This window comes from Triticum urartu, chromosome 5 (assembly GCF_003073215.2).
Source record: "Triticum urartu cultivar G1812 chromosome 5, Tu2.1, whole genome shotgun sequence".
NCBI classification, from domain to species: domain Eukaryota; kingdom Viridiplantae; phylum Streptophyta; class Magnoliopsida; order Poales; family Poaceae; genus Triticum; species Triticum urartu.
In genome coordinates this window covers 619,455,360-619,479,262 of record NC_053026.1, presented here as the reverse complement: position 1 = coordinate 619,479,262, position 23,903 = coordinate 619,455,360, and the positions used below count along the sequence as shown (strand labels likewise).

Here is a 23,903-nt window from a genome sequence, read left to right as displayed (position 1 = left end):
CTCGTCGACTGCCCCCTCCGTTTGAACTAAAATCACGTCACTTATTTATGGATGAAAGGAGGCAATAACTTTTTAAACGCTTCCTCATATGCACTGAGCGGCAGGTTTCGCATCTACTACAAAAAAAAGGAAGAATCCACTTCAGATAACCACGTCTCTGTTAGGAAGCGTGTGGAATGGCTGGGAGCTGGGAGTTGAGGCGTGAACAACGATTTGGAATTCCTAGCAAATCCTTCAACTCCTCGAATACGATGGGATTTCACCAGGGGTGGGTGGGAACGACAAGAAAACCAAGAAAAACTTTGTCAGAATAGAGGGAAGACGAGACGAAGGAATCTTTCAATGAGTGTAGCCGGCTGCTCAAATTTGAGCAAGAGGGGGAACTTTTGAGGCTTACCTCCTCAAAAACGAAATCTTTCAAGGAGCTGAGTGTTTTTCAAAGTTTGATTAGAGATGCCCTTACAGTGGAGAGGATCAGATCTAGACTAGATCTACTACTAGTTATATAAGAACAGATACACACAAAATGCCTACTAGGTCCATTCTATACTAGACACGCCAAAACTAGATCGAAATTGACAGCAAACCACACAAAACCAAACCAAACCAAACAGCAAGGAGTCAGTTCATTTCTTTCTTTCATCTCAGCACAGCAGGGCTAATCTAGCCACCGGGTGACTCCATCTTCTTCGCTCGCAGCTGCGAGTACCTCAATGGACACGTCCAATACAGCCTACAGAAATCCCAACCAACAGAAACCAGGGTGTTACAGACAACTAGACAAGTATTTTGAAATATACTCCCTCCGTCCAAAAAAGCTTGTCCCTCAAATGGATGAATCTAGCACCAAGTTAGTGCGAGATACACCCATTTGAGAGATAAGCTTGGGACAAGTTTTTCCGGACGGAGGGAGTAGCAGCATTGTTCTCAAAGCGACATCGAGAATCAATCCATGGCAAAGTGCACGTACCAAGGAATTTCGGCTGTTGATAAGCTTGCACCCCTCCAGCAAGGAGCCTTCCACTTCCAGCACCCAGCCCTCCCAGATATCGAAACTATGGCTTGCAAACACAAACTCCATCTTCCTATTGATCTGTTAACATGTTGAAAGGCGGTTGCATGTCAAGCGTCGTCAACCGAGGGTATCACTATCAGGAAAGATCGCAAGAGAATTTCTATTTCCCAACCACTTTGACTAGCTCCAATGGAATCAAGATTGGGAGACGTATACTTTACGGAAAAAAAAATAGAAATGCACTGGTAGGAATGTGTTGGTTGCATGCTAACTAAGGGCAATCAAGAATCTTTAGTATAAAATTTCAACAGAGTAATTGTGCAAGTAGAGTATTCCTACCCACAAAACTTGAGGTGAAACAAGTAACAGCGACAAAGCATCAAATCCAAAATTATGAGCATACAACACGTGAATGCTGCCTTTTGTTGTTAAGTTCAGATAAAGGCACTTTCTAAAGTCAAACAGAACAGAACAGATTGTGTACATCACCTGCAACAGTTTGCCACCAGCAACAAAGGATCGTAATCCCATCAGATCCTGAAATGTCAATTTGTTTAACCGTTTTAGTACCGAATATGCATCGCACTTGAATAAACTATGAGACTGAACAACCAACAACCAAAATGATAGGGGAACAACTAAAGTCATACCTTGTTTTTGAAAGTGACAAGGAACTGAGCAGCAGGGTCCCTGTTCGTAGCATTTGACACAACATCAAGGATCCAACCACCACCACCAGCAAGTCTTTGTCTTGCAACATGGAACCCTGAATTATCTTTTGCTCTCAAAGCTACAACATAACCATCTTTTAGTGTATCAGGGCATTTTCTACCAAGCACGACAGGTAACTTCTTCTCCGAAGTTATTTCCATTGGGGATTCAGCAGGAGATTTCTGCTTGTACTTTGAGTCCTCAGGGGAAGCAAACCGTGAACTTGAACTTACCACCTGGTCTCTGCCACTCGTTGCATTATCATCATCTCTGCGGAAGGAATAATTACTGTCACTCTCTACAGCAGACAAGTCGTCTGTTTTCTGAGATCTGCGGTGAGCAGGTCTTTTTTTCCCTTTCTTTCCAGAGCGACTACGCCTTCCTTCTGTTCGTGAGCCACTATTTTGTGATGATTGCCCTGGAGCTTGAGATTCTTTATACTGGGATGTGGCTCTTTTCTTTTCATGGTTGAGAGTTAAATGGCTTTCATCAGTCTGATGTTCGCCATCAAAAACTTGTGAATGGTTATCTTTTGTTCCTCTGTCTTGATCATCTTCATTTCCAGCTTCACTAATTTCCTCATCTTCATCAGAAATTGAACTACTTGGAACAACACCATCAAAGAAAAAGGACTGTAGTATTGTGATTGCTTTCTCTCTTATTTCCATCCACACTTCTTCACTATAGTCTGCACTTCGAGGAAGAATTAGAACATTTGGCATCTCCCTAACCTGTAACAAATACATATTAGCCATCAATTTTCCGAGAAACAAGTAATACAGTGATAGCTGTAAAAAGGGGCACCAATTGCCTGCCCTTACTTCACACTAATGGTCTGTCTGTTTGGACAAGAAAGGTCTTGTAGCTAGTTTGTTGTTTCACTGCTACTGTGCTACACATCTTAATGCTATACAAAATGGTCAACTTCTAAATGAAGGAATGTTAAAATAAAATAAATATTTTCTCTTTCATTTTGTTTCAGAGATTCCTCTTCATTGGAGCCATATCAGGAATAATATGGCTTTCGAATGATGATGCAGTTCGATCTTAGATATACTTATTCCAACCCAAGTGGCCATTTACGGACAACATCCATATCATAAGTTTAAATTCCATACCCATGCTTCCATCCATTGTGGACCTTCAACACCATCCAATGCACAACCAGCTATGGTACCATCAAGCAAGAGTTGTTTGAGCGCACAGTCATCTATAAGTTGGCAACTACCAGTGTTGACAATGAATGCTCCTGTGGAATTTAAAAGAAAAGCGACTCACTATTTTAGATCTCAGAGTACTGAAAGTGCTATAAACTTATAATGCAACAAGCAGAACAAAAAAAGAAGCAAGAAAAATCGTACCAGGCTTAATGTGTTGCAGGCAGTCCCCATTAAGTATATGCATTGTGTCATTTGTTAATGTACAATGCAGTGAAACAAGATCACTTGCTGCCAACAGATCATTGAGAGTATCCATTCTCCTAGCAGCAGCAGGAAATACAATGGAAGGCCGCCGCTTTTTCCCTTCAGCCTTCAAAGGGCACGATACTGGAGTTAGAAAAATCGAAATCCGACCAACAGTATACACCCACCTATGCGCACTTGCAGGAGTGTGATTTGGAAAATCACCACAGTTTGTACCAATTTTGCATAAGTTACCAGTGTTTTTCATTTGTACTTCCCAGGAAGGAAGAAATTGGTAGGAACCTTAATAACTCAGCAACTTAAGACTAACAGTAGTACTAGACTAGTCAAAATCACAGACGAATGAGAGCATTAATCTCACAGCATTCCAGCCTCATATCATAACCTGAATGGTTAGTGAAAGACTGACTGCGAATCATCAGAAAGCAATTCCTGAAGCGCAGGAGGGAAGTTGCAGATCGGGCGCTTACCAGATAGCGCGGGTCGAAGTAGAGGACGCTCATCCGGAATGCGAGGCTGCGGGTGGCGAGGCAGCGCGCGGCGGCGGAGCGGCCGACGATGCCGAGCACGAGGCCGCGGCAGCGGCGCATCCCGCGGCAGAGCGGCTGGACGGAGCCGAGGCAGCCGGCGGCAACGGCGGCGGGGGAGGAGGAGACGTGGCGCGAGAGCAGGTGGGTGCGGCGGAGCAGGCCGAGGAAGAGCGCCATGACGGTGTCGGCGACCTCCTCGGCGCGGTTGGCGTCGACGTGGACGAGGCGGAGGCCGAGGTCGGCGGCGGCGGCGGCGTCGGCGGCGCGGTCGGGGGAGCCGAGGCAGAGCAGGAGCTGCCAGGGCCGGAGGCGGCGCTGCGCGGCGCGCGGCAGGTAGGCGAGCGACGGGAGCAGGACGGCGGCGGCGGACTCGACGCGGCCCGAGCCGACGGCGGAGAGGGAGACGTGCTCCACCCCCGCCACGCCCGCCAGCAGCTCCCGCTCCGGCGACGGGTCGTCGAGGCAGTTGAGCGACACCACCAGCGGCAGCCCCGCGGCGGCGCCGGCCGGCGAGTGGGCCATCGTGGGCCCGCGGGCGCCGGAGAGCCGGTCGGATCGGGGGGCGGGGAAGCGCTCCGGCGGGGGCTTTTGCTTTGGTTTGGGGGAACGGATTGCTGCGCGACGCGCGACCTGTCAGAGAGGGAGGGGGGGAGAGGGGTGGGCCCGGGCCCACCGGTTCACGAGGCGAGCGTGGCAACCGCCGGATTCAATTCAATTGTGTGCAGATCTCACTGCCGTTCCGTTGCATCCGTCGCTGCCTGTTTTGGTGTACCAAATTTGCGCCAGCACCTTTGCTGCTAGCAAACGCCTTGTTTTTCTTTTCCATCAAAAAAATTCGGTGAAAACCAGGTTATCACGAAAAACATGCCAAAAACCTATAGGGAGTGCTACACGTCAGTCGGCGGCCTCGCAACCAACCTGTGGTAGGACAGGACAGTGGTATCCCCGGTCCATCAGAGTTCAAGTCATACATTTACATTGGTGCTGGCATTTTCCTGAATTTATTTCAGGCCTTCCGGCGATGTGCATTCAGTGGGAGAAGGTGCTCCCGTCGACTAGGAAGGCGTATGTGGCAACTTCATGAATCTCAAGATGATGTGTCGGCTCCGTCTCTCGAAGGTGCTCGTAGGGATAGGGTGTGTGTGCGCTTCATAGGGATGAGTGTATGATTGTGTACGTACGTACTTGTTCGGAAAAAGAAAGATCCCCCGCCTAACGAGCCATTAATTTAACGCCGGATGGTCGTCAGACGAGCTTTGCAACAAGGATGCTGCTGCACTCGGACATTTGCAACAGAGTTCATGTTACAGAACTTTTGCAACATAGGTATTCGTGCAGAATCTTTTTGCACCAGAGCTAATGCTGGAGATTATTTTTTGTCTTTACCTTTTATGTGGTGCTATGGGAGAAAATTATACAACATCACTGGTGTTGCAGAAATCTGTCTTGCAGTAGGGAGGATGTTGCAAGAAAAAAATCCGCCGTCGTACGCCGTGATCTCCCATCGTATGATGGTGAGGGAGGAGCAGCGCCGCCCGTCCTTGCCATCGCGCCGCTGCCGACAAGTGTCGGGACCTCTGACCAAGTCACCTCGCCGCCATCCTCCTCTCCGATGACGAGCACACCAATGAGCATGCCGGAGCACTGCGATCACCGACCACCGACTTGTTGCAGAAATTCCGACGACCCACCCTACAACACCCACCCATGGTGAGGCGGTCTCCCGCGAAATCCAACGACGACCTACACCACCCGAACATCCTTGTAGCGTCTCCTTCAAAAGAGCCCGGCGACGACGTGGTTTGCAACAAAGGCCGAGTACGGAAATGATTCTGAAACATGGGTCAAGTTGCAGGAAAGTGAAGTGGCGGAGGTTGGCTCCCGACTGTCTGACAATGAAGATTTGACGGGCACGAAGGTGGTTGACGCGGGCAGGTAGATCTGTCGGGTGAACACAAGCGTTTTCCAAACTATATTACAATTAATCTGAAATTTCTAAAATAAGAAGTAAATTTGGGAAGGTGATGTTCTACAAGCACGTAAAAAATCAAACTTGGGATCGATGTCATCAAACATGTATGGAAGACCCCAATTCAAGGATGATTAGTGACAAATAGTACAACACTAGGGGTGGATCAACGAGCTGCTCGGCACGTTAAGACTAGGCTCGTTAAACTTAACGAGCAGAAAAACTCTGCTCGGCTCTGTTCGTTTGAAGCTCGTTAAGCTCGTGAGATCTCATGAGCACTCGTTCACAGACAAGACTATGTTACGGCCTACTAAATGAGTGTGTTGGTGTGTTTTATAAAGTAAGACGGTGACTACAAAAGGATGTGCACTAGTTAATTTGTTGCCTCATATGGGCTAGGTTGTGTCGATTTGATTGAATAGATGGTCTGATGTGCTATAAATTGTCGTCATAAGGTAAAAATGCGGTGTATTGTATTAACGAGCTGCTCGTGAAACTCGTTAACTCGTTCGTTAAGCTTAACAAGCTAAAATCAATGATTAACTCTGATCATTAAGAATCGAGCTACGAGCTTAACGAGCCGAGCTATCGAGCGCTCATTAATCTCGTGAACTACCAGCTTTTGGTCCAACCCTATATAACGCCACTATTCATGCACAGTTTGTAATTTTTTTTCTTCGCTCCCAAATGCACACTACTTTGAACTTCTAACTTCACATGTTTATCAGACAACTTCTTTCCCAAACGTCTTTTAAATACTTTTTGAATATATCGAAACATGGTTCCCGTTAAGTCTTTAGTGTAACTTGATTTGCATTGGAGATTTCCTCGTTTTCCAGGTGACAAACGCCTTGTGCTGTGCCCCCTTTGCTCATGTAACTAGTAATCGATAAGGATGAGTCTTACCAATTGGTGTTTAGATGAGCTCTAGTTCATCTAGTTATGAATCCGGGTAGAGGTAATTTCGCACAGAAAATGGGCTCGAGGTGTAGAAAAATGTCCAGAAAATATATAAAACCTCCGTGTAATATGAAATAGTAGTACAATACACTGATTTTGCACAAATCTTCACATCTCTTGCTATTTGAAAAAGACGTAAGGTTGCGAGTCAGTCCATTCCTCCTTCGTCAGACCCTTATTTTATCACTACTCGGTTTTCCCACTGTTTTCCTTGAAAACCGCCGCAATGCCCATCACTTATTGAATTTCCAAATAAAATATATTTTCTTTAGTAAGCCAATAAGTACTTACCAAATAAGTATTTTTATCAATATTTTTACACAATCGTATTAATACTGATAGGTAAATCACATACTAACATATTAGAAAATTTATACATTCCTGTAATACACAAACAATTATCTATTTTTAAAGATAAAAGTACCTAAGGCTCGGCTATGAGAAATCTTCCAACCGAAAACAAAGGCGAGAAAGGCTATATGTTTATAAACCAAATAGCTATTTAAAAATAACATCCGGTCTCAGATGTAACATCAAATCTTTTAGGAAAATATTTCAATCAATAAAAGGATTAGAGCATCGAGCATAACTCCCGATGGGAAGGGATCAAAAGAGGAGACGTGTCAAATTGACATTGAGACATGGTGATGGCTATGATGGATAAGTTATCGATTTTTGGATTGATTTATTCATGAATAAATTATGAACATGTCATTAACAGTGTTAAACTCATATTGATATCTTATCATGTAAGCATGTGCTGCGTATATAGCAGATACATCTACGTAAATAGCTAGTACGTTAACCACAGAAATAAACATGAGGGGGATGAACAGATCATACCCTCCTATCGGCCAAGCCATAGTCGCGATGGTGATTGTATCCTCGGTAGCCTTCTTCTCGGACTCGGTCTGACTCACGATTAGTGGCTAATCACACGGGGTAGCGGACGAAGACGAACGGTGGCGAGCAGCCGCGTATGAGACGCTCCTCAAAAACCTAATCCCCTTCTCCTAGTGCAGGATTGCAAAGGACAAAGGTCTGGAGGCCTGCTCTCCCATATAGCCGTGCACGTGGCGGGCGGGATGGGATCACCGAAAGCAGCAACGAGTGGAGCGCCGGTGGGTTGTGTGTGAGGAGGCAAATGCGAGCTGATGTGGGTGAATGCTAGGGTTGTTGATGCCTCCAATATATTAGGGTTGTGGTAAGAAGACGTGGGCTCGACCATGCTCGAGTAGACAACAATTCATGATTTGACGTTTCGGATTCGTAGCGCGTTCGTTAACAATCGTAATTAATTACTTCATCTACCCCATAATGTAAGACATTTTTTTATTTTAATGTAGTGTCAAAAAATATCTTACATTATTGGATGGATGGAGTACTAATTAAATTTTCGTTTCTAACCGGCAAAAAATAACTACACACATGACATAGGCTTGAGCTCGGCTCATTCATGAAACATGACGCAAGTGAGGTGAGACGGGTGGCGGAGGAGGAGCACGCAGGAACCACTTTTATTCTCATGCTTCAATAACATGTGAAATAGAATCCTTGTACGCCTTGTTCAATTAAACCTTCGCTCAAAGAGATTGGAGAGGATTGAAGGGGATTTAGAGAGATTTAGACCTCTTGGGATTTAATCCCTCTTAATCCTCTTCAAATCCACCTCAACCGAATAAGGCCTTAAAAAGGTCTAAAACTTTCTCCACTCCTGGGATAGCATTAAACTTACATTATGGGATGGATGGAGTACTAATTAAATTTTCGTTCCTAACCGGCAAAAAATAACCGCACACATGACGCAAGCAAGGCGAGACGAGTGGCGGAGGAGGAGCACGCAGGAATCACTTTTATTCTCATGCTCCAATAGCATGTGAAAGAGAATCCCTTGTAGGCATTGTTCAGTTAAACCTTCTCTCGGGATTTAAACCCTCTCAATCCCCTTCAAATCCATCTCAACCGAACAAGGCTTTAAGAAGGTCTAAAACTTTCTTCACTCTTCAGATAGTATTAAACTTTGACCACCTAGTCATGACACCTGCATGGGCCTTTAGAGTTTTTTTTTCTGAAATTGTTTTATGGGCCTAAAGCCCATCTATATAACAAGCTAAGGCCGGCGATTTACACGCTTGGTGGGGTGTGAGAGGGCAAGGGCATTCAGTCTTTACATACGAGCCTCCAAGAAAGCTAGGGCAAAGGGCATTTTGGTCCTTGCATTTGAATCCGACGAAGAAAAACTTGGACAAAAATGAGGGACAAGGGTATTTTGGTCTTTACATATGGAATCGATGAGAAAACCTAGGGCGAGGGTATTTTCGTCTTTTCACGCTAAATCGAGAGGAAAAATTGACAAGAAAAGCTAGGGCAATATATATGTATTGCAAAGTAAACGAAGGCAAATCGTCGAAATCCAGTCAAAATCATCAAATCTCAAAATCAAAACCACTGTTCCCCGTCCCCATTTTTTTCCGGGCATAAACACGGGGCTCGTCCCGTGCTTGCTCGCCGCCGCCGGCGGGTCGTGGCGAGGCCGCCGCCTCCCCGTCTTCTGCTTCCCCGCCGCTGCCACCCCCTTCGCTTCTCCCCCCGCGTCCGGTCTCTGTCGCGGGCGCCTCCTCATCTCGCTTCTCCGCCGCCGGCGCGGCCTTCTACCCTTTCCGTGCTTCCCCGCCGCCACCGCCGCCGCCGTACCCATCCAGAGCGACGGACCTCTTGAGCGTCTGCAGATTCCTTCCACTCTCGGTTTGATTAGGTGCAGATTTGGTGCTCCTTAGTGCTAGTTTGATTCCCCGCTCATGAACTGTTTATGAATATCCTTGAAAATTGTCGGACTTGATGCTTTCTTTTGAACTAAATTACAACTGCCTGCTGACATACCAGTGTAAACTGAATACAAGCGAATAAGTTCGCTGTTTTCATCCAGCAATTCTCCTAGTTAATTCCCACCAGGGGGGTGGGGTGGACCGGGGGGTCCGCACATGGGGTTGGGGGGGTGGGTGGGGGGGGTGGGGGGGTTGGGGGGGGGGCACCATCTAGAATTCTAGATCCACTGCTGTCACCCATTGGGCACTAGGGCACTGTTTGAGTTGGATGTACTTATAATTCAGTTATGCACCCTGATGGTTGGAATTGTACCAAAATTATGTATCTTCAGTTGATCTTTCGTATCTCTGTGACGTTCATGCACTCTATAGGGCGGTGTTTGGGTTTTGTGTAGTTATAATTACTGTCATGCTGGAGAGGACTGTATTTGTCAAAAATCTTGATGCTGCAATTAGTTGTATATACTATGATTTTTGTTAACATTTGATCCCTTTTGGGCAGGGCTTGGAAGGTTTGTTTGGTCACACTCTCAGCACTGATTGGTGGAAGGTGTTGTGGTTCTCTGTTGTCTGATATCTCGCTCGAATCCATAGTGAGAGCGTGGCTGCTGTTCGTACCTTTTTGAGCTGTGACGGAATGGAGTGCAACAAGGATGAGGCCCTTAGGGCGAAGGAAATTGCAGAGAGGAAGTTCCAATCCAGGGACCTGCAGGGGGCCAAGAAATTCGCCCTCAAGGCCAAGGCTCTCTTTCCGGATCTCGAAGGTATTGTGCAGATGATCACTACCTTGGATGTTTACCTTACTTCGGAGGTGAAGATTGCTGGTGGGAAGGACTGGTACTCTATCCTTTCCGTGGACATGTCGGCAGATGATGAAACTCTGAAGAAGCAGTACAGGAAGTTGGTGCTTCAGCTCCATCCCGACAAGAACAAGTCAGTTGGTGCTGAGGGTGCTTTCCAGATGGTTCAAGAGGCATGGACCGTGCTGTCCGACAAAACCAAGAGAGCGCTGTTTGACCAAAAAAGGAAACTGATTGCAATGCAACAGAAGACATCTCAATCAAATAAGACAAGTGCAGCCAATGGCTTTGAACATTTCGCAGCCAAAGCACCCGCTTCCAAGGCAAGTGCAAACAAAGAAAAGACAGGATCAGCAACATCTGCAGTGCGCCAGCGCCCGCCCCCGCCCCCACCCCCACAGCGCCCGTCTCCACCCCCGCCACCACAGCGGCCGCTTCCCTGCCATCAGGCTGCTGCTCCAGCTCCACCTCCAGCAGCACAACCTACATTTTGGACCTCATGCAACAGGTGCAAGATGAATTTTGAATACCTCAGAGAGTATTTAAATCGCAATCTGCTTTGCCCTAGCTGCCGCGAGCCATTCATAGCAAAAGAGGTTCCGATGCCACCACCTGAGGTTGTTCAGGCAGTACGTGATTCAAACATCCGTGGTGCAACTCACGATGCAAGCACTGGCAGAAAGTTTCAGTGGGGTCTGTTCTCAAGGACAGCTGGTCCAGCTAGTGCTACTGCATCATCTGCTGCTGGTGCTCAAGCTGCTAATATGGTTCATCAGACGTATGAGAAAGTCAAGAGAGAGAGGGAGGAGGCGCAAGCTGCAGCAAGAAGGGAAGAAGCTCTTCAGAGGAAGCACAATCCTCTAAAAAGGAAAGCAAATGTGTCCGAGAATGTTAACCATGGAATGGGTGATGTTGCATCTGGAAAGAAGATGAAAACTGTGGGTAACGATGCTGGAGTTGGTTCTTCCTCCATTCTCTCAGGTCCATGGGCCAATTATGTTGGAACGCCTGGTGGAACTATACCATTTTCAAGCAACAGTGGAGCCTTTGAGTTTCAAGGTGCTAATGGTGTGATACCGAATTGGAGACCCAGGCCTTCTACTCGGATCAGCGTAACTAGGACTTTCTCTAAGAAGGATATTAGGAGCATTTTGATTGACAAGATGAAGAGCAATTTGAGGGAGAATCTAAAGGAGATAAGAAGTAAACCACTCCAAGTTACAGTTAATGGAAAAGCTAGCGAGAAACATGTGGTTAACGAACATGTTGAGGGTAATGAAACTCTTGCATCAGATGATTCTACCGCAAACAAAGATGTCTCTGCTGATCCAGAGGAGAATGGTTCTTCTAATAGCGCAGATGCTGAAAATGAAGATGACAACACTTTCTCCTATACTGTTCCTGATCCTGATTTCCATGATTTTGACAAGGATCGTACTGAGGAATCTTTTCAGAGTGATCAAATTTGGGCTTCATATGATGATGAAGATGGTATGCCTCGTTATTACGCATACATTCAGAAAGTTACCTCCTTGACTCCATTTAAGGTCAAAATAAGTTATCTTGCATCGAGGACAAATAGTGAATTTGGACCATTGAATTGGGCTTCTTCTGGCTTCATAAAGACATGCGGTGATTTCAGGATTGGTAAATACGAAACCGTAGATATAATCAATATGTTCTCTCACCAGATAAAATGGGAGAAAGGTCCACGTGGGGTGGTCAAAATTTATCCGCGGAAAGGTGATATCTGGGCTTTGTACCGAAATTGGTCCCCTGACTGGAATGGAGATACTCCTGATAATGTGCTTCATGTTTATGATCTGGTTGAGGTACAGGATGATTATGATGAAGATAATGGAATTTCTGTCATTCCCTTGATTAAGCTCACTGGATTTCGAACAGTTTTCCAGCATCATCAGGACCGGGATGCCATCAAGAGGATTCCAAAGGGAGAGATGTTTCGGTTTTCACATCAGGTTCCCTTTTACAGGATGTCAGGGGAAGAAGCTCCAAATGTCCCTAAAGGTAGCTTTGAGGTAGATCCAGCTGCTATCTCTAAAGAACTTCTTCAGGGAATCACTGAAACTGTGAAGGAGGCAGAGGGAACTTCTAAATGCTGATTAAAACAGTTGATGCTGACTCGGTTACGCCTTTGTTGACCTGCCGTTTTGAATCAAATATTTGTTGACATCTGCTAGTTTCTATAGTTTCCTAGCCTCTACTACTTTTGACTATCACCTTTGTATACAGTTGTTGGTCTGGGGCTAGCCATTCCTAAATCATCTTGTATGGCATCTGGGCATGTGTCTTGTCATCTCAAAACTTAAACAGTGATGCTGATAATGTGAGTTAGAGACATAGTCATTTTGTATGTCACAAAAACTTGGAAGTGCTGATACTTCTACAATATGTTGTTTTATCTCTAGCTGTATGAGAATGAAGGTTTTGCTATTTTATCTGGTTGCTCAACATACCACTTGGTTAACATTATGGATGGTTTGGATCGGTACTCCACGAACATCCTTTTCCAGGTTGTTACCAGCAGTACTGATATTTGTGGCCGAACAGTGTATCACAGTATTGTTTTGTCCTTATTGTCAGCGAAGTTTTTCCCTTTTCTGGAGTTTTCTTTTAATTCTTTTACTCCCTCCGGTCCATATTGGTTGTCGCAGCTTTAGTACAACTTTGTACTAAAGCCGTGGATCAGAGGGAGTACTGCTAACCAAATCCTGAATGGCATTAATATTTGGACATATGAAGAAGAAAGTTCTTTGCAGAATATCCGCTGTTTGTTTTCAGGTATGCGGACTGTCCATGTAATGCTTACCTACAACCTTTTTTGTGGGCAAAAACATGTACTCATTAGATTCACAGCTTATTATGTACAGATTGCCTCTTCTGGACCTCACAGCCGCGATCTATAATGCCCCACAGCTGCGGTGTACAACCCCTCCTATTTCCAGAAGAAAAGAGTCTGGCAGCAATCGAAGGCAGAACCAGTTACTTGGTGAGCCTCATGGATGATGCACACTTGTGGAGAGTGAGCAATCAAGCATGGTTCAATCCTGAGGTGTCATTGTGGTTGTGGAAACTGAGGAACTAAGCAAGGTTCTTCAACCTCAGTTGACCTTTGTTGACAGTGAGTGGCCTGGCATGGCTAAGTGAAGCAAAATCGGTTCTTATCATAACTGCGCCCAGGGAAAGTCAAGGTATCAACTGTCATTTACTCATTTTTCTCCTGTCTTCCTGCATTTGCACAATACCGTTTGCTTTTCTTCTGACGTCCTTGTCTTGAAATATACTTTAGCTATTGTATGTCTGCATAAGATAGTATTACTGTCGATGTGAAACTTTTCCGCTGGAACTACTGTTACTATTAGACTTAGCAAAAACTTGTGTCTTGCTTGGCTTGGTGTACTTGCATTTATTTCATTATTATTAGTAAAATAGCGCGTCTGCTGAACTAGCCTATGTATTTTTTGTTATAAAGATATTGGAATATGTCCTTTTTGGCAAATTCCCCTTAACTTTACTCGAAGAACATTTAAGAGTTGCTGGTGACATAGCCCTTTTAGGTCCATATCACCAGGAACAAGAATCTCTGTCTTAAAGGAAAGAATGTAAGCAAAGCCAGAACGCATCGCATTTCCTTCACCCAAAGTCGAGATGGACATGTGAGCTTGTGTTTGATCTAGCTCCGGATATACTGCTTTGCATATATGGACTCAGGTGGAGCTATGTGGACCAAAGGGACTTTAGATATTTCCTAGGTACAGTAGTATGTTGCGCCAACGGTCTCTCGTCTCTCTGTTATCCGATTTAAGCTTTAACAAGCTATATGTAAGGTCATGTCTTACTGTGTGCCTTATGAAGGCTAGTTTTCCATTATCACGTGCTCACCATAGAGGCGCAAAAATTAATAAGCAATTGAACGGGAAAATGGGTGGAAAGCCTTGTGTGCTTACAAAGTGTTTGTACCGTGTTAGTTGTCTCTTATATTTCCGATGACCTACATTGATCTGATAATTTACTGTCGGTTAGAGGTTGAGGCAGGTCTAACATCAGCTATTTTTGATGGCAACAGAACAGAGTATGGATGACGCATCTCTGGCCTGAGCACGACATGATCCAGGCGTTATCTAGGTAGGGTTGGTTATCGATCCTCTGTGATAACATTTATGTTCCCTGGATGTGAGTATGAAATCTGCTTTTTTTTTATAACAGGCGAGTATGAAATCTTGCAGGTTGTTGGAATAGACTGCCCTGACGGTGAGGGTCGGTCAAATGCGGTCTCGATTGGTTGCCCACGGACACACTTGTCGGTCGGTTGCTACTGATTTTATCTTTCTTATTATTTTCATTTCTGATTGCCGTAAACCATGAAAGGAGTACCCGTCCATTCATCTTAATGGTTCTACAGTGGGTTTTCAGTAATGAAAATCGGAAGGGGGAAGCCCTTCTTTGATCAAAAATAATAATTCATAATGGAGGTTCGGGATTTGCATTGGATTGCGTGGCTATGGTTTGTTAGTGAATGAATGGCTGTGGTCCATCTTATAGGCTGGTACCAAATTGTTGCATACGGCCAGGCTCAAGTTTGAGCCCAAGAAATTGAAAAATCTGCAGACACAGCACATGCACATTGGCACATATCCGTTCATTTTGAAATGGCAGCAATCCAGCCAGGGCTGGAGCACGGCACTCTCCTTGTTCAATGGCGTTTCATTTCATTCAAGTGGACTGATGTCAACTCTGGATTGCATCTAGCGTCACGTTGATTAGTATCGTTAATTCGTTGGAGGTCGATCGGGTGGCTAGCGAACTAGCATTGCCGATAGAACCATGGCCTCCACTCCAGGCGCATCCCCGTGCCCGCTCGGCCGTCTTGTCCCCGCCGGAAGAGTACGCGGACGTCATCTCCGCCGTCGCCCAGGCCGGTCGCCCCACACACTGCAAGATCGTCTACGTTTGCAGGTACGCCAATTTACGCCAATTTTACACAGATGGCGGCACCTACGCCTTCTCTGGGGAAGCATGCCAACGGCCCCAAACATACCATATGGCGAGCAGAGCCGGCCCGGGGAGGGTCCTCTCCTCTTCCCGCGGCACGAGGAGATGCTGCGTCGGCAATGCCAGGGAGCTGGCGCGGCTTCTCGGAGCGCTGCTGCCGAGGAGGCGGCGGGGCTGCCGGCGGACTCGTGAGGCTGTGCAGCATGGGCATGGAGACGCTGAGAGGCATCGGCGCCATCGTCCTTCTCGAGGAAAGGGAATGTGACCGTATGCATCGTTCTGATGCAGAGGCCGGAGAGTCCCCTCTTTTCGAAAAATAGGTGAACCATGTGACGAGGATCATCTTCTAAGTGTTAGTCGTGAGTAATCTACTCTTCTCACAAGTACTGGGAGCCCTCCTCTAGCGACACGGGGGCGCCCCTGTTCGCACCGCCGCTCCCCTCCCTCCCTCGCACCCAGTCTCGCCGCCACCTGAGGAGGCCGCCGGCAAAGGCCGCGCGCGCTCCGGGGATGGTGGCGGCGAGGCGCTTCTCCTCCACCGCGCAGCCACCGTTTCGTCAGAGGAGGGACGACAGGCTGCATCAGATTGGATTGGGCGCCTGGCCTCGGAGGTGGGCGGAGGCAGCGCCCGTCGGCGTCGTCCCAGTGTCACTGCCAGCCAGTCCCGGCCCCCTGTGTGCGGCGGCCCGTTGCTGCTTGCTCGGGCGCTGCTGGTCTGGGACGGGGGCGGATCTGGGGCTTCCTTCCCAGATCCGGTCGGTGTTGGCTGGGCCGCCAGGTGGGGTCAGCCGGGGAGGTGGTGTTGCTGGGTGGTGGAGGTGGGAGTGGTGGAGGCTGGTGGCGGTGGGTGCTGTTGGTGGTGCTTGGTGGACTGCTGCGCCGGTTTTCGATCACCCCCGCCTTTGGTCAGTGCTATGGCGTTTCGGATCTGGTCTCCGGCAGGTGCACGGTGGCGCGCGTGGGGCGTGTTCGTGCTCCTGATGTTTGGCTACAGCCCGGGACCATGGTGGTTCCTGGCCTCGGGCAGCGCTCCTCTGCTCCTCGCCGGCATGGTGCTCGGTTAGGTTCGGCGGCTCGCGCTGCGTCCGGTGGCCCTGCGTTCGGACGGCCATTGGTGGTTCTAGTGCCTAGTGCTGATGTTTGGCCGTATGCGGTTTCCGCGGGGTGCGGTTGGCTGCGACGATTCATGTGCTTCTTCGTCTCGGAGGGGCCCGATGGTGCTGGTGGTCAGCTATCGTCTTGCTGTAAGTATGTGCTCAAACTCCGGGTGAGAACCTTGCATCGACTATGTCGATGTCGGCGGCAATGGTGTCTGTGGACATCGTTTTCCTCGTAGGAGGTGTCGTTGCGGAGCTCCAGCACCTGCAGTACCTTGTTTTGTGGTATCCAGGTGAAAACCTAAGATCTGGCTTCTCGGATCGGATGGCAGTCTTGTGTCCTTGTCGGCACTACCTCCCTGGAGGCGTCATCTTGGAGACCCAAACGGTGGCTTCTGTGCCTGCGTGTGGTTGAGGGTGCAGCGTTTGGTGGTGGTGGTGGTGGTGTGGCCAAGTTGGGAACAGTCGGAGGGTCCAATGGTGGTGGTGGTGGTGGTGCGACTGGCTTGGAGTCGACGGTGGTTGTTTGGTGATGTTCTTTGGGGTTTGGTGGCGGTGCCTTTGGTGCCGCAGGGCGGCCATCTGTTTCCCCCTCGTGAAGGTGTCTCGCTATGCATGCTCAAGACTCTCCCTTGGCGCCCGATGTATTGCGGCGAGCGTCGTGCTCTTGGTGATGTCTTGGTTCATCTTTGCTTTTTGATGGCGCTAGATGCCTCCCCAAATTGTTAATCGTTCCGATCTTCCGTGGCGGGGCACCCAGTCAAGGTTCGTGCTTTTCGCACTCGTTGGTTGTGGTTGCTCCTCAGTTGTGCCGTGGGGCTCGGTATGCACGCAATGCGGTGCGTTAGGTTCCTCGCAAATTGTGATCCCTCGACAACACCCCATAACTACTTGTGTCTGCCGTGGTGATGGTCCTTTTAGTCTGCTAGCTAGGTCCCGCCCTTGTTGGGTGTCTTGCTCTTCTCTTCTTCTTGTAACCTTGTTGTACGGTTTTCGGCCCGGTTTCTCTTATAAACGGGTCAACTTGTTTTAGGTTTTCGATCCGGTTTCCCTTATAAACTGGATCACTCTCCTGGCATTTTGGCCACTTTGAGTAATATATTCAGGTGGAGGGACTCCTCCCCCGGTGATTCTCAAAAAAAATAAAAAAAAATAGCGCCGGCGATGGCACAGCGCTTCGACGCCATTGTGGAGGAAAAGCTTCACGGGTCGTCGGGCTTGTCTTTCAAGTCTTGACCCCTTTTTCAACAACAAAAATTAGGGCCCACTTGTTTCATTATTATCACGGACTAGCACCTCAATTTTGTCAAACTCTGGTGTTATTATTGTTTGGTTCAAGAATTAAGAAACCGTAGTAGTAATAAGTTCGGTGAATGAATACATCTCCATAGCTAGTGTGCGTGGGTGGTGCATCTTGATCCTGCAAAGCATCCTGCCTTTGCCTTTTGCGACGCAGAGAAACGGACCGTACGCATTTCTCTCACTCTTGTGTCTAACAAACACGACAGCTGCCTAAGAACATGAAGACACAACCACAACAACACATTCGGCTCAACCGTGTGTACAAGTAACGTGGAAGGGGAATCAACTTGTCACTTTGCGACACACTGCCAAGACATGGAATGGGATGATGATTGATGAATGATATTCCCTCTGTAGAGAAATATAAACGGTCTTATATTTCTTTTCAGAGGGAGCACTGTACTAATCGACAGCAGGACATGGCAAAAGTTAACTGTAGCGCGGTGCGTTCCGGAGTTCCCCTCGCCCGATTTAACAAGCAGGTCTTCCCTCTGCTCTTCTTCAAACTAGGAACAGAAATTGGGGCCAGACAGATCCATCACCTTGGACATGTGAGCGCTGCTATGACATGATGACACTTCTTCAAATGCAGATCGACGGCCTTAACTTAACTACACCTTAAACAAGCAACAAGTCAACCATTAACGACATACATAGTTCAACGAGTCAGATGGGCTCATGATGAACTAGTGCATCGAATAATCAAGCGTGCTCAACGGCGCGGCACCTGCCGACTGACCGAGGCTTCTACTCACCAGAAAAGAACCGTGGAGGGAGGAGAACTTACATCGATCGATCCTCACGCCAGCTCGCAAGGCACCCATTGTTTCACTCTCAGGCTCAGCTCGCTAGGAACGGAGGTTGACCACTCCTCCAAATCCGGAAGGGGACCCGTCAACGCGATGTAGTTTACGCTCTCCTTCTCCGAAAGCCTCTTCCAGTTTAGCTGCGATATAGTAGGGTCGTATCATCAGCAGGAGATCATTTTGCACCAGCAGTCGAGAATACACAGTTTCAGTAGTCTGGTAAAAAAAAAAGATTCTTACTTGCCCTGGAAATGCAGAGCATAGAGCCTTGATTGTGGGATTCTGAACCCAGGAGGAAACATCCCCGTCGGCAGCAAGAGATACGGCGGTATCTCCAGCGCCGCAGTTGACCATGATTCGACCATCGGGCATCAGCTTCTTCGCAATCTCTAACCAAGTTTCCACCTGCAACAATGTCGACACCACGGTGAAGACAGCGGAAGTTCGTCGAAATGATGTAAATACTCCGTAAAAGCACCATTCATCAATTTACAATTCTCGGATGTGCTGTTTGTAGAAATATGCAAAATCTTTGTGTACCACAGTTCCTCTAATTCTGTTATAAAGATCATTTCATTTTTATGCATTTGCATTTATTCTGGAATGTATAAGTTTTTTATGTCAGCTTTTCAATGCCAATTACATACCAGACCGAACTGAGTATGAGCATTCATTTATACAACATGCTAACAGTTCAAATTTGTAACCACCATGAATTTATTTGTGGTGGAGCTATGGTGACCATACCACAATATGGTTCTGTTGTGTTGTGAAGGGAGCACGAGACATATATAATACTGAAAAACTATAAACTCTAAATGCTAGCCATGGTAGAAATACATACAGAATAATAACAAATGAACTAAAAGGGAATAGCAAGGGAGATTTTACTTCCTGTAGCTGAGGTAAGACTTCTCCATCAGCAAATAAATCAACAACAATACCTGCAGACATGAGCTAGGTACCGTCAGGCACGAGCAAGTCAGTTCCCCAAACTAAAAACTTTAAAGCCTCTGAAAAGCCAATTATATGTATTCTATCACCATTTTTTATCACACTGAGTCTAAATTTACTACAGATAATCATTGAAAACTGATTACTAGAGAGCTTGCCATAATTAAATTCCAAGAAGGCAGTAAAACATGCATTATGTTTGCATCAGATAAAATGTTCACCAGCAAATCCTCCTTCGACTGTAGCCGATGGGGAAAGTGCATCGCCAATATGCACTGAAAGTGAACCACCTAGTTCCGTGGTCTTCTCTAAAGTGGACATACCAAAATAATCCCTCGACAATTCAATTACCTGTCATGAAACGATAAAGTTTTTCAGGGTTTTCAGTTATGATCAGGAAAAGAATAAAACACAAAAAACAAGGCTGAAAAACATGAATAGTTGTAATTGCGTAAGCAATCACAGAATAATGGTAATGGATGTTTTCTTGAAATAGCATAACCAACATTACTGGTATAAAAAAAAGCCCAAAAAAATTACAAAAAAATAATGCTGTTCTGACAAGTTTCCAAGACTACCGTATAACTGAAATTGGTAAAATTCTCCAGACATTCAGTCATGTATTCAGTAAACAAATTGAAGGACAGTGATAACAGTTTTCACCGTCGGATCAATCTCCCATCCGATAAGTTCTATCCAAGGCCAAACTTCTAGCATCATGTGTGCTGCTGTCCCAGCACCCTGAAAGAAGCATGTAGAGAAGAAATGAATCACATCTGCAAGAGGTGTGAATAGCTAATTATTTAAATAAGGAGCGCTATGACGCTGTATTGCTTGTCTAAGTAGATCACCTAATGCTCTTACTAGGAATTGTGACGTACAATACTCTATACAAACTCGTTGCAACTGGTTGAATACTAAAGTAGCGCGTAAAACAGCAGATTTTTTTTACTATTTTTTGGATTTTACTGTTCATGTGAGCCCGAGCTCACAAAGTCACTTTGGTTTCGCAGAAACAATGACGTGTATAGAACAGGAGCATGGCTAAGAAATGTCAGAGAATGGATTTACCAAACCTAGAAGTGCAACAGGGCCGCGTGGAACAACGGTAGGTAGGCTGACACACTCATCCTGAATGAAAAAAAAAACAAAACGGGTTATAAGAATTTACATTCAGTGACCGCTTTGAGGGAAAGAAAAATGGTACTATGTAAATACAAGAGGTGAAAGAATAATATATATGATGCCTTCATTAAGAAATTAACCCCTTGCATTGCACGGCCAACTGGCGATGAATGATGATGCCAGCAATGAGCAGTGTTGGAAGCTGATTAAAACTTTTTCTGTGTGATAAAACATATTTTCCGTGCGATGGTTCTACATATGTAACAAATCCTGTGCGGTGAAAACAACTTTTTTGTTGTCATACCGAAAACGTAGGGGTGCATTTATAATGCTAACAGAGCAACAGACCTATTGAAAGCATCGAGCATAAATTCCTAATGCCTACAGCCTACTAGGTGCTCGATAATATGCTTATAACAATTATGTATTCATACCGGTTAGCATGCTTTGTCCATAGACCCTCTTATCTGGCGACCGTTCGCTGGGAGGGGGTGGCATTTGTGAACGACGACAATTTTAATTGGTTGGGGGGTGGTAGTTTCTTTAAAACAACATGGCATTTTCTGGAATGAAGCCATGGCATTTTCTGGAATGAAGACTCAAAACCGCCATCCTCCAAAAAATGTCATGCTGTTCTGAAGAAATTGTCACCCCCTATACAATTAGAACTGCCAGGAAAAACATTGGAAATGTCACGCTCTTCTAGTATTGAGCCTTTGGTTAGGTTGTGAGTTCAAAACTTTGTATTGTGTTTTTGCTATTTTCATCTATTTTACAATTTTTCACTATTTTTATCCGATGTGATTGCAGGTAATTTCTTTGGAAAATTAAAATTTCAATCAAGATTAATCAGATTTACGGATCATGTGGATGCAACATGTGCAACGCTGTTCAAACAGTTTGGGATGGTCCGAGGATGATATTTCATCTGTTTTAAGACTGATAAAATGCAACGATGTGTTGTTTTAAAATGTCTTAAAAAGGCCCTAGCTTTTTTAAATACAAACATTGGCTCTAATTTTCAACTTGTATTTACCTCCATATCTTTGATAATTCATGATGATTAGTATAAATACATAAAAATAATTGAAATTAATATGAACTAGAAAGATGTTGGTAAAGAAACAACAAGAAGGTGGACTAGAACTTAACACCAAGGCACGTCAAGATCCAACACTCTAGGAGAGCAGTGACCACACGATCCACCGACCTCCTCTATGGTGTCAACATGACCGTCACCAACAAGGTGTATCAAGGTGGACCACCACAATGCCATTACTGGGGAACAAAACTCTTAACCCTAAGAGACCTAACTTTAATGCTGCAACACATATATGGGTCACTCCGCACCGGAGGAGGAGGGGACTCGTGGCTTTGTCGGCGGGGAGTAGGTGGAGCGGTGGCGGCTATTGTGGTTTTATGGAGAGGGATATGGCTACACAACCTATATCGTTCAACATGTCATGACCGGCGAAATAACGTCGTGAGAACCAGAATGACCTCGTCAATCTCAAAATTTCTCCTTCCGAGTAGGACTGGACACTATGAAATTTTGAAATAAAAAACAAAAGCAACCTAAAGTTTAAACATAAATGTCTCACCCCCGCAAAAAAAAACATAAATGTCTCTTAAATTGGCTTTCGTTGGTTTAATTCAGTTAGGAAACATCAATGTACTTGATATATATTATAGAAACCGGACCGTACCATACATCAAAGGAGAAAAGCTAAAACTAGCCTTAGTGGTTTTTAAGCATATCGACTATCCCCATCATCAAACTAGTAAAAACCGGTAGAACCGTTCGATTGATAGTGAACCAGGCTGTTCAATCTCCATCCACAAATATCGCTCAATATTTTTATTTCGTGTGGGAAATATATGGGTAAAAACTTTTACGAACGAAAATAGTAAAGAAAACACGTCAGCTAGGTTTCCTTATCTGGCCTGGACCATGTGATTTGGAGGCGTTTCCGTTTTCTTTTTTGGAAATGGGGGCGTTTACTTATGTGGCCTGAGGTAAGAGATGACCGGCTAAGGCAAATATATTTACAAGTGTTAATTTTCTCAACTGTTCAGATATTCTATGCCCTCTACTACCTCCCGTGAGGTAAGAGGGGCCATGTTAAAACAGCTCTACCGTCATACGTTTTGTCAAGAAAAGAAAAGAAAAGAAAAGCTCTACCGTCATACGAGGTATATACTCATATGATGGATGTAGAGCGGTAATCTAAAAATGTCGGCTCATGCATCCAAATTCTGTTTAGATTAGTACCCAGTAGGAATTGGTCCAGGCGCTCTTCTTGGGGAGAATGCTGTGGATGTTCCCTGCACGAGACAACCAAACACGGAGCTCGAACTCACTCGATTCAGAAACCAACACCAGTCCAAATCGGCGAGCAACCGGTGACACGTACGGGTGGGGTCGAGGACGAGGTAGCGGTTGGAGGGCGAGTCGATGACCATGATGACCTCGTTGAAGGCGGTGCGGTAGGAGGCGAGGAGCACCAGCTCCTCCTCCTCCCCCTGCTGCTGCTCGGCGGTCGTGGCCGCGACCTCGTCGGGGGCGCAGCGGAGCCGCGCGAGGGAGCGCGGCTGCTGGACCTTGGCTTGGCGGCCGCGGTGGAGGAGGAGGAGGCGGGCCGGGGACAAGGTTAGCGGCATGGTGGCCGGCATTGCTCTTGCTGCTGCGGGATAGAGCTGGGGCTCGGCTCCTTGTTAGTGTTAGCTAAATATAGTTAGCTGTCCCAAGATCAAACCTAAGTGGACCGGAGCAGCTGCACGAGGACTCCAATCCTTATATAGGAGATTACTACAAGGTGACATAGAGCGGCAAATTTTCGTGTTTTGACCCTTTTCTGAAATCTATTCGAGATTTGATCCTAATTTGATTTTTTTTCGAGATCTGATCATTTTGCTATCGCGAGATTCCATGGCGATAGGGTCTAACAGCCTACCGCCAGGGACTGTGGCGGTAGGAAACATCGCTACCGCCAACCGGGCTGGCAGTAGCCTGCATAACCCTACCGCCAAGGTGCTTGGCGGTAGGCACGAGCACGCACTGTGTTCAATACTTAGAAGATTTTTGGCGGTAGGGCATGCAACCCTACCGCCAGGGACCTTGGCGGCAGGCTGTTATACCCTATCGTCATGGTCTTTGGCGGTAGCAAAAAGATCAGATCTCGAATTTTTTTTAAACTAGGGTCAAATCTCAAATAGATTTTAAAAAAGAGTCAAAACACAAAATTTAGCCACATAGAGCTGCACGTGAGCAGCCAGCACACATATTGCTAGAAGCTAATACTATAACCGGTAAGGTATCAGCCTTGCCGACTTCCTATATCAGGATATTTCTTCTCTCCAGATATTTGTGCA

At 46.2% G+C, this 23,903-nt stretch overlaps 3 protein-coding genes across 6 annotated transcripts; 1 reads left to right on the top strand and 2 right to left on the bottom strand.

Moving 5' to 3' along the window:
* Positions 1 to 393: 393 nt before the first annotated feature.
* Positions 394 to 4,318, bottom strand: LOC125511315 (C-terminal binding protein AN-like). Its single transcript, XM_048676655.1, has 7 exons — positions 3,621 to 4,318; positions 3,088 to 3,256; positions 2,845 to 2,975; positions 1,666 to 2,457; positions 1,505 to 1,552; positions 971 to 1,093; positions 394 to 733 (listed from the first exon to the last, which is right to left on the bottom strand). The coding sequence occupies exons 1-7, from the start codon at positions 4,200 to 4,202 to the stop codon at positions 659 to 661; spliced, it is 1,920 nt and encodes a 639-aa protein (XP_048532612.1). The 5' UTR covers positions 4,203 to 4,318; the 3' UTR covers positions 394 to 658.
* Positions 4,319 to 9,009: 4,691 nt separating this feature from the next.
* On the top strand, positions 9,010 to 12,693 carry LOC125511313. Its single transcript, XM_048676649.1, has 2 exons — positions 9,010 to 9,364; positions 9,937 to 12,693. The coding sequence occupies exon 2, from the start codon at positions 10,072 to 10,074 to the stop codon at positions 12,355 to 12,357; it is 2,286 nt and encodes a 761-aa protein (XP_048532606.1). The 5' UTR covers positions 9,010 to 9,364; positions 9,937 to 10,071; the 3' UTR covers positions 12,358 to 12,693.
* Positions 12,694 to 17,957: 5,264 nt separating this feature from the next.
* LOC125511314 lies at positions 17,958 to 23,299 on the bottom strand. 4 transcript variants are annotated; one of them, XM_048676652.1, is made up of 9 exons: positions 22,946 to 23,299; positions 22,804 to 22,856; positions 20,478 to 20,537; positions 20,070 to 20,147; positions 19,628 to 19,757; positions 19,344 to 19,396; positions 18,693 to 18,857; positions 18,402 to 18,592; positions 17,958 to 18,263 (listed from the first exon to the last, which is right to left on the bottom strand). In XM_048676652.1, exons 1-8 carry the CDS (start codon positions 23,202 to 23,204, stop codon positions 18,446 to 18,448), a joined length of 945 nt encoding a protein of 314 aa, XP_048532609.1. In that variant the 5' UTR covers positions 23,205 to 23,299; the 3' UTR covers positions 17,958 to 18,263; positions 18,402 to 18,445. The 4 variants fall into 4 exon arrangements, with proteins under 4 accessions (XP_048532609.1, XP_048532611.1, XP_048532607.1 ...); XM_048676654.1 differs by having other exon boundaries at positions 17,958 to 18,257; XM_048676650.1 differs by having other exon boundaries at positions 18,434 to 18,592.
* Between the last annotated feature and the right edge of the window lie 604 nt (positions 23,300 to 23,903).